Raw genomic sequence first — 15,065 nt, forward strand, 5'->3', positions numbered from 1 at the left:
TTTCCGGTTCTCAATTGCAAAAACGAAGTAATTTGTTTCACAAATAGGAGAAAAACATTAGAGTAAGTATAAAAGGAATTGGAACAAGTTAAAATGTTAAGATTTTTAGGTATGGATGGACTCTAAATTAACATTTGGTATTCACATTCAAAAACTAATAGATAAATGTAAAAAAGGAATAAATGTAATGAGGTGTTTGGCTGGGGTTGAGTGGGGAGCGAGTAGACAGTCTTTAAGAAGAATATATTGCTCATTAAAAAGACTAACAGATCAATTATCTGTTTTTACAACAGAACTGATAGCCATATTATTAGCTTTACAATGGATAGAAGAAAAGCAGCCTATAAAAGAGGTGTCAGAGGATATGGGACAATGAAATAAGAGGAAGACATTTGTATAGTATACAAAGAAATGTGGAGGTGGAAAGAACAACTGTTAATAACAGGAAAAAGGATGTGATAATGACAAGATTACGTATTGGACATACAACACTAAATCAAAGTTTACATAAAATAGGAAAACATGAAAGTGGTAATTGCGATAAATGTGGGTATCCAGAAACAGTAAATCATATATTACTAGAATGTGTACATACAATAGAGAAAGGCTTGAATTAATTCAGTCACTAACGGATAAGGGTGTAAGAAATTATTCAGTTAAGGAAATATTAGAAGGAACAAATTACACAATACACAAGAAATTATTCAAATTTTTTAAATGACACAGAACTGGTAAAAAAAACTATATGTATATATATATATATATATATATATATATATATATATATATATATATATATATATATACACACACACACACACATATATATACACATATATATATATATATAATTTTTTTTTTTGTTTGTTTTTTGCACCAAGTGTATTCTACCAAGTAGTGCTCCATACTCCAATCCAGTAGGTGGCGGACAATGCACCTTTACGTTGGTTTGCCAACCGCCATGTAAACAACAGATGAAGAAGAAGAAGATCCTCGTTGTGAAGTTTTGTTTTGCCCTGGTGAACATCTCCGAGCGTTTCTGCCTGTGGTTTTGTCTTCCCGTGGATTACTCTTGGGCTGTTTATTCTCTTCGTGAGTATTTGCTGCCTGCCCTGGACTGTTTCTATTGTGGACTGATTTATGTAAGTTCGCTGCCTGACCTAAACTATGTCTGTTTACGGATTACGAGTTGCTTTGTCTCTACTGTTGTGTTTGCTGGTTATTGACTCTGATTGTACGACCAAGATTACAATAAAGCTGCAAATGATCCTCACTTTGCTGAAGCCTCGTTACAATTAAGAGAAGTTTTGAGTTTATATTATGGAAGTGCCATAAAACCGGTATAAGGTTATGTATGCGCTTTTCTGCCAACAGTTTGATGTATTTTATTTTATTTTTTTACTTTTTTTAACGCGCGTTTAAAAAAAAACTACATTTATTATTTTGGTGGATTAAGTCGTTGTTAAAATGTGTTTAGCTTTCATTTTGATGTTAATGTATGTTTATAGCCATATATGTGACCTGTGCATTATTTTAATTGCAGTTACTGTTAGGGAGGACGGTAATTAATGTGTCTTTTCTAATGAATCCTTCAGCTGAAAGAGTGAATTTGAAAGTGTGTGTGTTTATATCCTCTCTCAATAAACTGCAGATGTGGTTAATTTGTGTTGCTGGGTGAAATCTGCTATATATTTACAAGACTTTTTGGACAAAATTCACTGGTGTGTAATTTGATTTGTATAATGGAAGTTCAAAGTCAAAACATTTAGTCTATTATCTGAATAACTATATTCTCTTGTTTAATTCTGTAGTTACCTTTTACATGAAACATAATATTCAACGTAAAAAAAATCATGGCTTATTCTATGAATTTTTCCAATTAGTTCAAATGCTTAATATTGTTAGATGCCAATCATAAGAGCTGTGGAAAATAAGCAGTTAATCTAGGAATATATGACATAAATGCACTTAGATCATAATCTTGTACAGCAGTTGTCGTTCACATTTGGACTATTAACAAGATTATGACAACTAACCTTTGGTACAACAAAAATATCATATTTGATAAACAGATATCACTTGTTTTCTGTTATTAAATCAGGGTTCACTTGAAAATTCACATTAATCCTCCAGAACTCATTCTAACTACTGAATATGTTTTAATGTTTCAGACCCGATGGAAGTGAAAGAGCAAAGACAAGAACTGAATGAAGAGGAGGAGGAACATCGTAACTTTACATTTCAAAGAACAAAAGCCAGAAAGACGCACACCTGCACTCAGTGTGGAAAGAGTTTCACACATAAAGGAGACCTTAACAGACACATGAGAATTCACACTGGAGAGAAACCGTATACATGCACTCAGTGTGGAAAGAGTTTCATAAATAAAGGAGACCTTAACAAACACACAAGAATTCATACTGGAGAAAAACCGTATACATGCACTCAGTGTGGAAAGAGTTTTTCTCAAGCATCAACTCTCAGGCATCATCTGCACATTCACTCTGGAGAAAAAGCATTTAAATGTGATCAGTGTGGTAAAGATTTTATTTCATCATCAAATCTAAAAAAACACCTGATAGTTCATTCAGGTGAGAGGTTTTATGTGTGTTCTCTCTGTGCAAAGAGTTTTTCACGGCTGGACCATTTTAAACTGCACCAGAAAACACACAATGAAGTGAGAGATTATATGTGTTGTGACTGTGGGATGAGCTTTACTAGAGCTGTCAATCTGAAACGGCACCAAAGAATTCATACTGGAGGAAAACCTTACAAGTGCTCATATTGTGACAAGAGTTTCACTCGGTCTGCACACCTGAAATCACACGAGCGAGTTCATACTGGAGAAAAGCCGTACGACTGTACTCAGTGTGAGAAGAGCTTTAAACATAAAAGAAGCCTTCTGGCTCACATGAAGATATGTCGTAAGTCATCACAATGAGCAGCAATTAATTTTCATGTCAAATACATTCTAGTAAATGGTGCGAGATGAACAAAATATGGAGTCGCTTCCAAAAGCACAGTATCATCTAGTTCAGTGTTTCTCAACTGGTGGGTCGTGGAGTTGCAGTCAAAGAAACAACAGCAAACTTAATTCTATGATCTATTTCTGATGCAAGGCTTTTATTTTGAAAGATGCGCATGAAAGCTATTGAGACTTCTGTCAGACTCATTTTTAAGAAAAAGACCCCCTGAGAAAAACTTGTTGTCCTTATTCAGTATCTGCGGTCTGAGATGTTGTAAAACTATATGTCAGTGTCATTATTCTAATGTCTTGTTATGAAATAAAAAGTCTCTCACCTTAGGAATACACACTTTCCTGTCTCGTGTAATGGAAAAATTTGATTCTCATTGATCTGTAGTAGATATTGCAAAGGAATACAACATGTTTTTTTCTCATTTGTAGTGTGAGGGGGAACAGGAAGACAAATTTATGTGAACGGGAAATGTATGTATGTTTATTCATCTGAAATACAGGAGCGAGACACTTCGGGAACAGCTGGGTGACCTCTGCCCTCTGAGGTCATCTAGTCCGGGGGGTCCTAAGGGTCAGTTAGTAATAAATCGTGGCTAGCAGCCATGGGTCCTTTATCTGACCGTGTGTTCACACCGGTGAGAGTGAATTGGCAGTGACGCCGTGAAAGATTTGGGGACGCTCTGATGTTCCGACGTAGATCGAATGCTTGGTCTTTTTTTAAACTTTATTTAAAGGGGCCGCAAAGCAAACAAGCATGTCGATCGTTATTCTATGCAGAAAATTGATTGATGGAAAGAACTTAACAATTACAGTGACATGTTTGCTAACGAAATAAACCAATTAAAAGCCATTTGTGTGGTTTGGCTTTTGTGTTCATGGTTAAGTGCTATTCTTATTCTAAAAACAAGTGTTCTAGCGCGAAAATCTTGCCTATAAATAATGTTGCGCATCTTCATATCAAATAGAAATGATCAACCTCTCCTCTATTTTGCTTGGGAACTGATGTGGTCGGAACCAAAGTTTACAGGACTGCGTTCTCTGGAATCCTCTTAAAAAGAGCACTTCTACATTCCGATTGGCTGCCGCTGAACCGCGTCATAGCTCATTACCATAAAGTTGACCTGGGCTGAGTTCCAGTCCAAAATTGTCCTGCCCTTCACTCGCTAACTTCCCTCCGTCTCGTTCACTCGGATGTGCGTCATTGCTTACGTTGCACGAGTGCCCACTTCTGGGGGAAACTGCAATGGGCTGAACTGGAACACGTCCTAAGCCCTTAATCACTTGGAATCAGCTATGGAGTTGATTTATTATTTTTTTTTAAATTCCCTTTGAATTTGTTTAATGCAGCATCCAAAAATATATAGGTGTGTTTGGGTTGTTTTATATAAAACAAATCTAATTAATATATCATAGAGTTGTTTGTGGTGGTGGTGATTAGACGAGATCTGCGGTGACGTCACAATCGTGTTGCATTGTGGTATATGGAGCTGACTGAAGGGTACTTATGATGTAGACTTGCTCCATCAGTCAAAATCGAGGGAACAAGGGTCTGTCCATATAAACTTACCTCGACCACTTCACGAAGAGGAGCGCACTTTAAAATGGCGGCAGGGATTCCCCCGAGGGGAAGTGCTTAGGGAAGTTCGTAAGTGCATGTCTAAAAGTGGACTGGAACGCAGCACAGATTTACAATCTCCTCGCCGCTCTCACTATCCGCGCCGCCCTCGCCGACTCTCATTGAAAGTGAATGACTTCCGGCCACTTTGACACTTTCGCCGGCGGCTGTGTTAATGCACAGTAACGGTGCTGATCCACTTGTCCGTGCAACACTTCTGTCGCGCCGCGCTCCGCTTTATTCCTATGGGTGACGTCACCCAACTTTGTCACGCTCGCAAAGCATTCCGGGAAGGCAGCACTTCATTTTGAAAATTGTCGCGCGACAAGAAGCTGCCCGATGGCCATCTTTATGCAAATGAAGTCCGTTGAACGCGAGGCGTCTATCCAATAGAAGTAGAGCATATGGAGACGGAGGAATGTCTCTCGCAGGTCCTCTGTTCTGATACACAAACATTTCCCGCTCGGTCAAAACCACGCCCATAGCGGTAAACCGAGGAACGCCCATCAACGTACAAATGTTGGGGAGGCCTCGCGACACCACTCGACAGTCGTGTCGGACAAGTGGATCAGCACCGTGGCAGAAAGTGTCACATTTTCAATTGTGATGGTTTTCAGCACTCGTGGTCGTATGTTGTTGCTTAACTGTATCATATGTTAATATAAAAACTTAATAGTTTTTAGCACACTGAAGAAGGCACTCGCCAAAATGTGTCTGTGCATATAAATAAAACGAATATGCATAGTGCGGCCTCTCTCCTGTTTTTTGAATAGTCCAAGTGACTACAGTGGCTCAATCTTAAAGGGTAAGTTCGGCGTTTTATAAGTAAAGCCCTGTTTTAAGATTGTTTCTGATTAAATCAAACGGTTAAGATTAAAATTTGGACACATGCTGCTGTCCCGAGAATTTTAGGTTTTTATGTTAGCAAAATCGCTGCAAAAGATGCTTTCCAACAGGTTTAATCGTAGTTTTTGGAAGAATGTCCGGTTGTAAGGCGTTGGAGATATAGGTCCACAGTTTTATAACGAATGGTAAAACACCTGTAGGAAAGCATCTTTTGCAGCGATTTTTGCGTGAGCATATCGGTGAACACCCTAGACCACTCGGTGAGTTTCACGTCTTTGTAAACTAAAGTTATATGCGTTTATATGAATGATTGTTCCAGTGCCCCTATGAAACCATTGTATAGGTGGGGGAGTGCTAAAACAAAAACCTAAAATTCTCGGGACAGCAGCATGTGTCCAAATTTTAATCTTAACCATTCGATTTCATCAGAAACGATCTTAAAACAGGGCTTTACTTGTAAAACGCCGAACTTACCCTTTAAGTTTATCAAGCGACGAGAATACTTTTTGTGTGCAAAAACAAACAAAAATAACGACTTTATTTTAACTATTCATTTCCTTCTCTGTTGGCCTCTAGTCAGTTAACCTAGTGTAATAGCGTAGAGCTACGTCACACGTAGGCTCACTATTGGCCGACGCTGGTCATGTGTGTGATGCATGTGACGTACAACAACAGAAGCGTACGCTGTTACACTAGTGAACTGACTCGAGTCCCACAGAGAAGGAAATTAATGGTTGATTTAAAGTTGTTATTTTTGTTGCGCACAAAAACTATTCTCGTCGTTAGATAAACTTAAAGCAGCACTATGTAGTTTTTTAGCTTAACTGAACAGCTTCTGAGTTATTGGAATGGTTATATGACTCTTTTCGGGTTGAATAGTGGTCGTCTCGCCCCCCTCTGATGCCTGTTTGTGGAAAAACCGCACTTGCAACTTTGGGCCGGCGGACTGCCGTCAGGAAGTATCGCGTGATATCAGCTCTTGCGATGTAACGAATTGCTTTACGGCACTGCACACATTACACGCATACACGCCCCCATCCAGGATCCGGCTAGCTATAAGAAAAACTATCTTCCCATGGCAAATATAAGAAGCAGAAAGCTAGAAAAGCATTGTCGGAGGAACAGAGAAAGAGGAAACGGCAGACTGACCGAGCGAGGAGTCAGACACGAGTAAACAGCGGACCTGCATTTTCAGAATGGAGAAAAAAATGAAGAAAGCGCGGTCGGAAGAGTCTAGAAAAAGGTAACGAGAATCTGACAGCGAGAGGAACCGGACAAGAGTCCCACTCGTTCAGGCTTTCACTGTTAAAGTTGATTCCTGCGATTATCATGAGAACAGTTGTCAATATCTCACATAATTATCAGGACATAAATAAGCCTACACATTGTAGGCTATAGTAAATAGTGTAAATGAGTGCAATTTGCAAACTATTATGATAAATTGCAATAATCATGTCTATCAACATCATAACGGACATTGTTACGAAATAATGCGACGTACATGTAACTTTATTGGTGTCATCTTGCATTTAAGCTCAGGTAAGCCTAACGCGGTAGGCTACTTTATTATTATGAAGTGCAGAGGCCGTGAGTGCAGATCATAGGTGCAGATACGCTCTGCGTGAGTTGTGTTTAGGACAGTAACGTTAAATACAAGTACTGCGGGGGGTGGTGATGGCACAGTGGATAAGACACATGCCTTTGGTGTGAGAGACCCGGGTTCGAATCCACTGTGAGACACCAATGTGTCACTGAGCAAGACACTTAACCCCTAGTTGCTCCAGAGGCGTGCGACCTCTGACATATCTAGCAATTGTACGGCGCTTTGGATAAAAGCGTCAGCTAAATGTAAATGTGTAAATGTAAGTACAGCGACTCTAGGGATCGCTGTTTGACAAAAACAGAAATCCTGCATAGTGCTGCTTTAAGAATGAGCCATTGTAGTCACTTGGACTATTTTAACGATGTCTTTAATAACTTTTCGGGGCCTGCAAGTTCCCTGAAGAAGCCTATGGAGGAGTGATCCAGCTCTCAGATTTCATCAAAAATATAATAATTCGTGTTCTGAAGATGAACGAAGGTCTTACGGGGTTGGAACATGAGGGTGAGTAAATACTGACAGAATTTTTCATTTTTGGGTGAACTATCCCTTTAAATTTTTTTGTGTGAACTGTGCTCATTGTTTCTATTTCTCCTCATGAGGCTGCGCGAGCCTCAACAGCACAACCTACGGTCAGACAGTCAGCGGCTGTTTGCGGATTGTTTGGCAGTTCGAATGTCGGCAGACATTTTTTTAACGATAATTATTTTAAAATTAAAATACATTTTAAATCTACAAATATTGTAAGTAAACAACAATAGTCCAAGTTTACAAAGACATTTTTATTAAGACTTTACAAAATAATTCTGCATCTATTTTTTTGGTGTGCCAGCTGCCACTGTGGGTGGCACCGGCACACACTGGCACACCGGTGGCTACGCCTATGCTACAGCGTAACTTCTGTGTGGCGACTGGGCCTTCTTGCAAGAATAAATACCTTTTAAATTACTATTTGATTCAGAGTGTCTCTTACGCAGTGATGATGGTTTGATAATGTTTGCCACAACACTTGTCACTGTTATCAGCCGTTATACTGCAAATACAGCGGTGTGCACTGTATATCATGTCATTAAAAATAATAATAAATGAATAAATAAATGACTAGCATGGAGTGTCGTAGTTCCCTTTCATTGTCACTCCGAGTTACGTCGGATGACGATGAATGGGGTTCGCTTAGAACACCTATTGACTTCGAGTATTACAAAACGAGCCAATGGCAAAGAAATGCCATGGGTCTGCGGAATTTGCATAGCGTAACTCCGCCCCACCTCGTAGGTATAAAAGGAGGAAGCTGGCAACATGCAGATATGTTTTCGCTTCGGAGCCAAGAGTATTTCTTCACTCCACAGTCATCTCTGACTTCGCTCTATGAGACGAGCTTCTCTCTCCGGTGTTGGTGTGACGGCGATCTGCAGCGAGCTCACAGTGCCTGCTGATCTGTGCAGTGATCTGCCAGTGTGTGAGTGTCTCCCTGTGCGCTTCAACATCGCAGACTTTTTTTCACCTCTCATAAAAGAGCTCGCACGCGGCACGTCTTTTTAAAGACGGCTCACCCGTGCATTTCTGGCTGCAGCGGACTGGTATCGGACTCTGATGGGCACGAGCCCTGTCTAGTGTGTTTGGGCTTTGATCATGCTTGAACAGCGCTCGAAGGTGACTCATGTTCTCGCTGGGAATATGATCATCGCGTCATATATAGGTCGAGACTCGGTGAACTCGCAAGAGTGAGAGTCCCCTCATCCACCCCCCGATCTTCAGGTGGTGGCCAGGGTGACCTGAGGGTGTTGGTCTGGAACAAGGCGGCGACTCTGTGTTCGCAACCCCAGCCCCCCTCTTTAATGACGGTGCCCGCTAGCGAACTGATGATTCCACGAGTCTACCCTCGGGTGGCTCGTGTGTTTTCATTTGAAGCTACAGAGGATGATGGAGTGTCTGTGGCAGCATCACTAGGTGGGCTTGATTCTTCTGGGAATGACGACTCGTCACAGCTGCGACCCTCTGGTGTGCATGCGGCTGTGCCTGAGTCTGATCCGGAGATGACGGCCATGCTTTCCTGGGACGATTGGTTTTTGGGTGAGGCCGCCGACCCGCGTCCACGGCAAACCCCAATATCTTTCCTCCCGGACGTGCATGATGAGATCAACACAGGGACCTAGTGCTCAGGCACCTCAGCCAGTTGGGTCTTCAGGTCAACTGGGAAAAGAGCAAACTCTCCCCTGTGCAGAGGATCTCTTATCTCGGTATGGAGTTGGATTCGGTCGCCCAGACAGCGCGCCTCACAGAGCAGCGTGCTCAGTAGGTGCTGAACTGCTTGGACACGTTCAAAGACTGGACAGCGGTCCCACTGAAATTCTTTCAGAGGCTCCTGGGGCATATGGCAGCAGCAGCAGCGGTAACCCCGCTCTGCCTGCTTCATATGAGACCGCTTCAGCACTGGCTTCACGGCCGAGTCCCAAGATGGGCGTAGCATCATGGCACTCACCGGGTGGCTATCACACCGGCGTGCCGCCAGACCTTCAGCCCGTGGTCAGACCCCTCGTTCCTGCGGGCAGGAGTCCCCTTGGAACAGGTGTCCAGACATGCTGTGGTATTCACAGATGCCTCTGCCACCGGCTGGGGTGCCACGTACAACGGGCATGCAGTGTCAGGGGTCTGGACGGACCCCCAGCTGCATTGGCACATCAATTGCCTCGAGTTGCTAGCAGTACATCTCGCTCTGAGCCGCTTGAAAAGGCTGCTACAGGGCAGGGACGTACTGGTCCGTACGGACAATACTGCGACCGTTGCGTACATCAACCGACAAGGTGGTCTACGCTCCCGTCGCATGTAGGGGGTGGTGATGGCGCAGTGGATAAGACACATGCCTTTGGTGTGAGAGACCCGGGTTCGAATCCACTGTGAGACACCAATGTGTCCCTGAGCAAGACACTTAACCCCTAGTTGCTCCAGAGGCGTGCGACCTCTGACATATATAGCAATTGTAAGTCGCTTTGGATAAAAGCGTCAGCTAAATGAATAAATGTAAATGTAAATGTCGCAACTCGCCCGCCATCTCCTTCTCTGGAGTCAGAAGCCATGTATGTCCCAGGCTTGCTCAACCGTCTGGCCGACGAGCTGTCACGAGCTGTGCTTCCGGGAGAATGGCGACTCCACCCCCAGGCGGTCCAGCTGATCTGGAGAGAGTTCGGGTAGGCTCAGGTAGACCTGTTTGCCTCCTCAGAGACCTCCCACTGCCAGCTGTTTTACTCCCTGACCGAGGGAACACTCGGCACGGATGCACTGGCTCACAGCTGGCCCCGGGGCCTTCGCAAATATGCGTTTCCCCCAGTGAGCCTACTTGCGCAGACACTGTGCAAAGTCAGGGAGGACGAGGAGCAGGTCCTTCTGGTGGCTCCCTATTGGTCCACCCGGACTTGGTTCCCAGAACTCATACTCCTCGTGACAGTCCCTCCCTGCCCCATTTCTCTGAGGAAGGATCTTCTGACTCAGAGACTGGGCACCCTATGGCACCTGCGTCCAGACCTCTGGAAACTCCATGTCTGGTCCCTAGACGGGACGCGGAGGTTTTAGGTGACTTACCCCCTGAGGTACTTAACACCATCACTTCAGCACGGGCGCCGTCCACGAGACGTGTTTACGCCCTGAAGTGGAACCTGTTGCCGCTATTTCAGCTTATCACCACCACATAGATGGCAAAACAGTTGGAAAGCACGACCTGGTCATCAGGTTTCTTAGGGGGGCAAGACGATTAAATCCTCCTCGACCCCCCTCCATACCCTCTTGGGATCTTTCCCTGGTGCTTCGGGCACTTCAGGATGTTCCATTTGAGCCTCTGCAGTCAGTTGAGTCAAAGCTTCTTTCCATGAAGACTTTGCTGCTGGTTGCACTGACCTCTGTCAAGAGGGTAGGAGACCTGCACGCATTATCGGTCGACGAATCGTGCCTAGAGTTCGGGCCGGGTGACAGCCACGTGGTACTAAGACCCCGGCCTGGCTATGTGCCCAAGGTTCCTACCACTCCCTTCAAAGACCAGGTAGTGAACCTGCAAGCGCTGCCTTTGGAGGAGGCAGACCCAGCCCTGGCTTTGCTCTGTCCCGTTCGCGCTCTGCGTATGTACGTGGACAGAACTCAAAGCGTCAGAACCTCAGACCAGCTCTTTGTCTGTTACGGAGGCCAGCAGAAGGGAAAGGCTGTCTCCAAGCAGAGGATGGCCCACTGGATAGTGGATGCCATCGCCTTGGCTTACCAAGCACAAGGCGTGCCCTGCCCGCTCAGGTTGCATGCACACTCCACGAGAGGCGTTGCATCCTGCTGGGCGCTGGAACGTGGCTCCTCGCTAACAGATATCTGTAGAGCTGCGGGCTGGGCCACACCTAACACGTTCGCTAGATACTATAGCCTACGTGTAGAGCCGGTCTCCTCCCGTGTTCTCACCCTAGACGGGTAGAAGCACTGAGAGGCCTGGCTCTGTCGGCTTGCTGCACCCTACTGTGCACCCTTATTGCTCCAGAGTAAAACCTGTCGAGTCCTCCAAACCCCTCGGCCCGGACTTGGCGGAGCGTCAGGCGCCAGGCCCTTATCCGCTGAATCCTTGAGAACCGGATCTGGGCTGCGTTCCATATGTGTGACCCTACGGGGATCCCATATGTGTATATTCCACGGCTGCTCCTAACGGAAGCCCGTGTCTTTCCCTTGGGCTAAGTCAGCCATTATTTCATATTCAGTACAGCCTTCGGGCTACTCCATATGTGTTTCCACATAACTCTTTGAAGAAGTGGCTTCCGCAGCGTTCCTTCCTAAACAGAAAGGGCACGCTTTCCCAGTGTTATCCAATATCTCACTGTATGGGTTATCACGGAACAACAGTGTCAGACTCACTCTGTGTAAGCCTCCTCCTATCGTAATTCCAGGCAAGAAGGTGTAGAGGCTTGCACAGGGGCGCTGGATGGGGTGCAGCAGCTGTGGCGCTTTGGTAGGGATTCCTATTGGTCAGTCATGACCTACGTTGTAGTGACTGACCGATAGGGAACGTCTCGGTTACATATGGTAACCCTTGTCTCCTGAGGGAGAGAACGGAGACGTAGGTCCCGTTGCCACATCTGCTGCCGCCCGCCGGATAGTGTGCAATCGCACCAGCTGCTTGTTAAATACCCGCGCTGCGAGGCTGCACAGCTGTTGCAAATGATTGCACGCCAATGTGTATTGGCTTGTTTTAGTTTCACTCGAAGTAGATTGGCCTCTCTAGCAAAATTCCTGTTGGTCAGTCATGACCTACGTCTCCGTTCCCTCCCTCAGGGAACGAGGGTTACCATATGTAACCGAGACGTTATTTGACATGTAGTTGCAAAGTTACTTATAGTTAGTCGAATGTCTTAAGTGGACTATCAAAATAAAGTGTTACCTATAAGATTTCTGGGTTTCACTATAAACCCATTTTGGGTTGATTTTAATCAAGCAATGTAGTAATATTTTATATATAACACAAACACAAAGATGAACTTGCTTCTTTCATGATATTGTATATATATATATATATATATATATATATATATATATATATATATATATATATATATATACACACTCTGTACAGCAAATATCTTCGTATAATGTGAAATATTTTTCACATAACATCATTCTAACAACTTAATGTTTTTATATGTTTCAGACCAGATGAAATAGAAAGAGCAAAGCCAAGAACTGAAGTGAAATTTCAAAGGTGATGATGCTGTAGTTTGTTTCAGTCTGTTGACACCAATAAAATGTGCTTAATGTGCCAATTTACTGAAGATCTCAGACATCACCATAATGAATGAGCTGAAAACAAGGAACTTTCAGTGACAATAAGGTTTTTCAGCAGCTCAGTTAAACATGATGGCCCTGTACTTTTTAAATGCAGATTGGATAAAAACACAGTGATCACAGTTCACACCTGCAGTGAAGCCCCTCCCACAACAATTCACCAATAAATACTGGGAATATTCCCATCATCCTACAAGAGAAGGACAAACTCCAGGAGTAGCAGCTGGAATCTGTGTGACTGTTAAAGATGGAGTTTATTAAAGAGGAGATTGAAGACATGAGTGATCCAGAACCATCCAGAATAAAACATGAAGATACTGAGGAACAAACAGGTTGGTGTCCATTCTTAATTTTTCATTGTTGACTGCTTTGGTAGATGTGAATTAATAAGCAGTCTATGGATGATAAATGATATGTAATACATCAAAATGATCATAACCTTGTATATAACAGTTGTCAAACATATTTTACCATGTTAAGTGAATGGCAGAACAAAAAGTGAAAGATGTGATCTCTGTTGTTTTCTGTTAATAATAAGGGTTCACTTGAACTGATTCAAACTTTATTTCTGTGTATTTTAGACCAGGTGAGAGTGAAAGAGCAAAGACAAGAACTGAATGAAGTGGAGGAGGAACATCGTAACTTTACAATTCAAAGAACAAAAGCCAAAAAGACGCACACCTGCACTCAGTGTGGAAAGAGTTTCACAGAGAAAGGAAACCTTAACAAACACATGAGAATTCACACTGGAGAGAAACCGTATACATGCACTCAGTGTGGAAAGAGTTTTTCTCGAGCATCAGGTCTCAGTTATCATCTGCACATTCACTCTAGAGAAAAAACATTTAACTGTGATCAGTGTGGTAAAGATTTTATTTCATTATCACAACTAAAAAAACACCTGAAAGTTAATTCAGACGAGAAGCCTTATGTGTGTTCTCTCTGTGGAAAGAGTTATTTAAGGCTGGGCAGTTTTAAACGGCACCAGAAAGCACACAATGAAGTGAGAGATCATGTGTGCTGTGACTGTGGGAAGAGATTTACTAGAGCTGACAATCTGAAACAGCACCAAATAACTCATACCGGAGAAAGACCTTACAAGTGCTCATATTGTGACAAGAGTTTCACTCAGTCTGGATCCATGAAAACACATGAGCGAATTCATACTGGAGAGAAGCCGTACCACTGTGCTCGGTGTGGAAAGGGTTTCACCCAATCACGTAGTCTAGTGAATCATATTAAAAAGCATTGGTCTGTGTCACAGTGAGCAAATGTTTTGTTAGATTCATATAAAGTAAATGTCTAGTTCAGGGATTGCCAAAGTGTGGTGCGCGCACCCCCAGGGGTACGCGGGCGGAAAAAGTAATGGCGGTCTGTTTTTTTAAGTGGGATTTTTCCATTCAGTAAAATAAAAAAACATGAAAACATTTCCTTAGTAATCGCTTTTATTTCATATTTAAAAAACTATTATTTATTAGTTTTTGATAGAAACATAGAAGACAGCTGCTGTCTGCACTGCAGCCGCTAGGCTATATGTCACATGATCAACTTTTAAATTCAAATGTGCTTTCGCGCGTTGGCTGGCACTGAGCCAGTGCTGTCATATATCACAACTACTGAGTGTTGTAGGTTTCAGACATTTAAATACACATAAGTACTAGCAAAACAATGATTTTGAGTTTGCTGATTTCTATGGAAGCGCCAATAACAATCCTTTTCATCATAATAAGACGACACGTTTTATTCATATCAGATACACATTGTGTAAGTAGCTTCACATTTTACCCTATTCTTCTCCCAGTTCACCGGCCACTTACTTCCATGTATCTCGTGAGATGTGGAGGAATTGACGTGTTGTAAATCCAACAGATCCGATTCTCTGAACTGTGGCACAACCTAACATGGCGCCACCCGTCGCGCATACAGCTCAACGCGATCGTTATAAAGGTGTTTAAACGACAAAACACATCCACTTGCACATATTTGACAATGGAAGATTAGTGTTTCATGCTATAGCTAATACATTTGTGAATATTTTTGATAAAAAAGGAAAAATTACATAAAAGCAGATCATCATTCATCATCGCTGTGTTGTGGTTGCGCTGTGTCACGTGACAAGCAATGGAACCATGGAAACATCCATGTCACCATTGAAACATTAAAGTGAAAGTTCTAAATAACGGTCGCCTTGAAAAACTCACGCTGGGGGGTCAGTTAGAATATTT

General features: G+C 43.1%; 2 protein-coding genes across 3 annotated transcripts; both read left to right on the top strand.

Annotated features, from left to right (window-relative positions):
* The first annotated feature begins 860 nt into the window (after positions 1 to 860).
* On the top strand, positions 861 to 3,827 carry LOC143715464 (uncharacterized). Of its 2 annotated transcripts, none has more exons than XM_077207291.1 (2): positions 861 to 1,092; positions 2,172 to 3,827. In XM_077207291.1, the coding sequence occupies exons 1-2, from the start codon at positions 975 to 977 to the stop codon at positions 2,939 to 2,941; spliced, it is 888 nt and encodes a 295-aa protein (XP_077063406.1). In that variant the 5' UTR covers positions 861 to 974; the 3' UTR covers positions 2,942 to 3,827. The 2 variants fall into 2 exon arrangements, with proteins under 2 accessions (XP_077063406.1, XP_077063405.1); XM_077207290.1 differs by having other exon boundaries at positions 973 to 1,142.
* On the top strand, positions 2,979 to 14,107 carry LOC143715732 (uncharacterized). Its single transcript, XM_077207473.1, has 2 exons — positions 2,979 to 3,051; positions 13,422 to 14,107. Exons 1-2 carry the CDS (start codon positions 2,979 to 2,981, stop codon positions 14,105 to 14,107), a joined length of 759 nt encoding a protein of 252 aa, XP_077063588.1.
* The last annotated feature ends 958 nt before the right edge of the window (positions 14,108 to 15,065 follow it).

This window comes from Siphateles boraxobius, unplaced genomic scaffold (genome assembly GCF_051911475.1).
Source record: "Siphateles boraxobius isolate OS27281-9 unplaced genomic scaffold, OSU_SipBor_1 6, whole genome shotgun sequence".
Taxonomy (NCBI): Eukaryota; Metazoa; Chordata; class Actinopteri; order Cypriniformes; family Leuciscidae; genus Siphateles; species Siphateles boraxobius.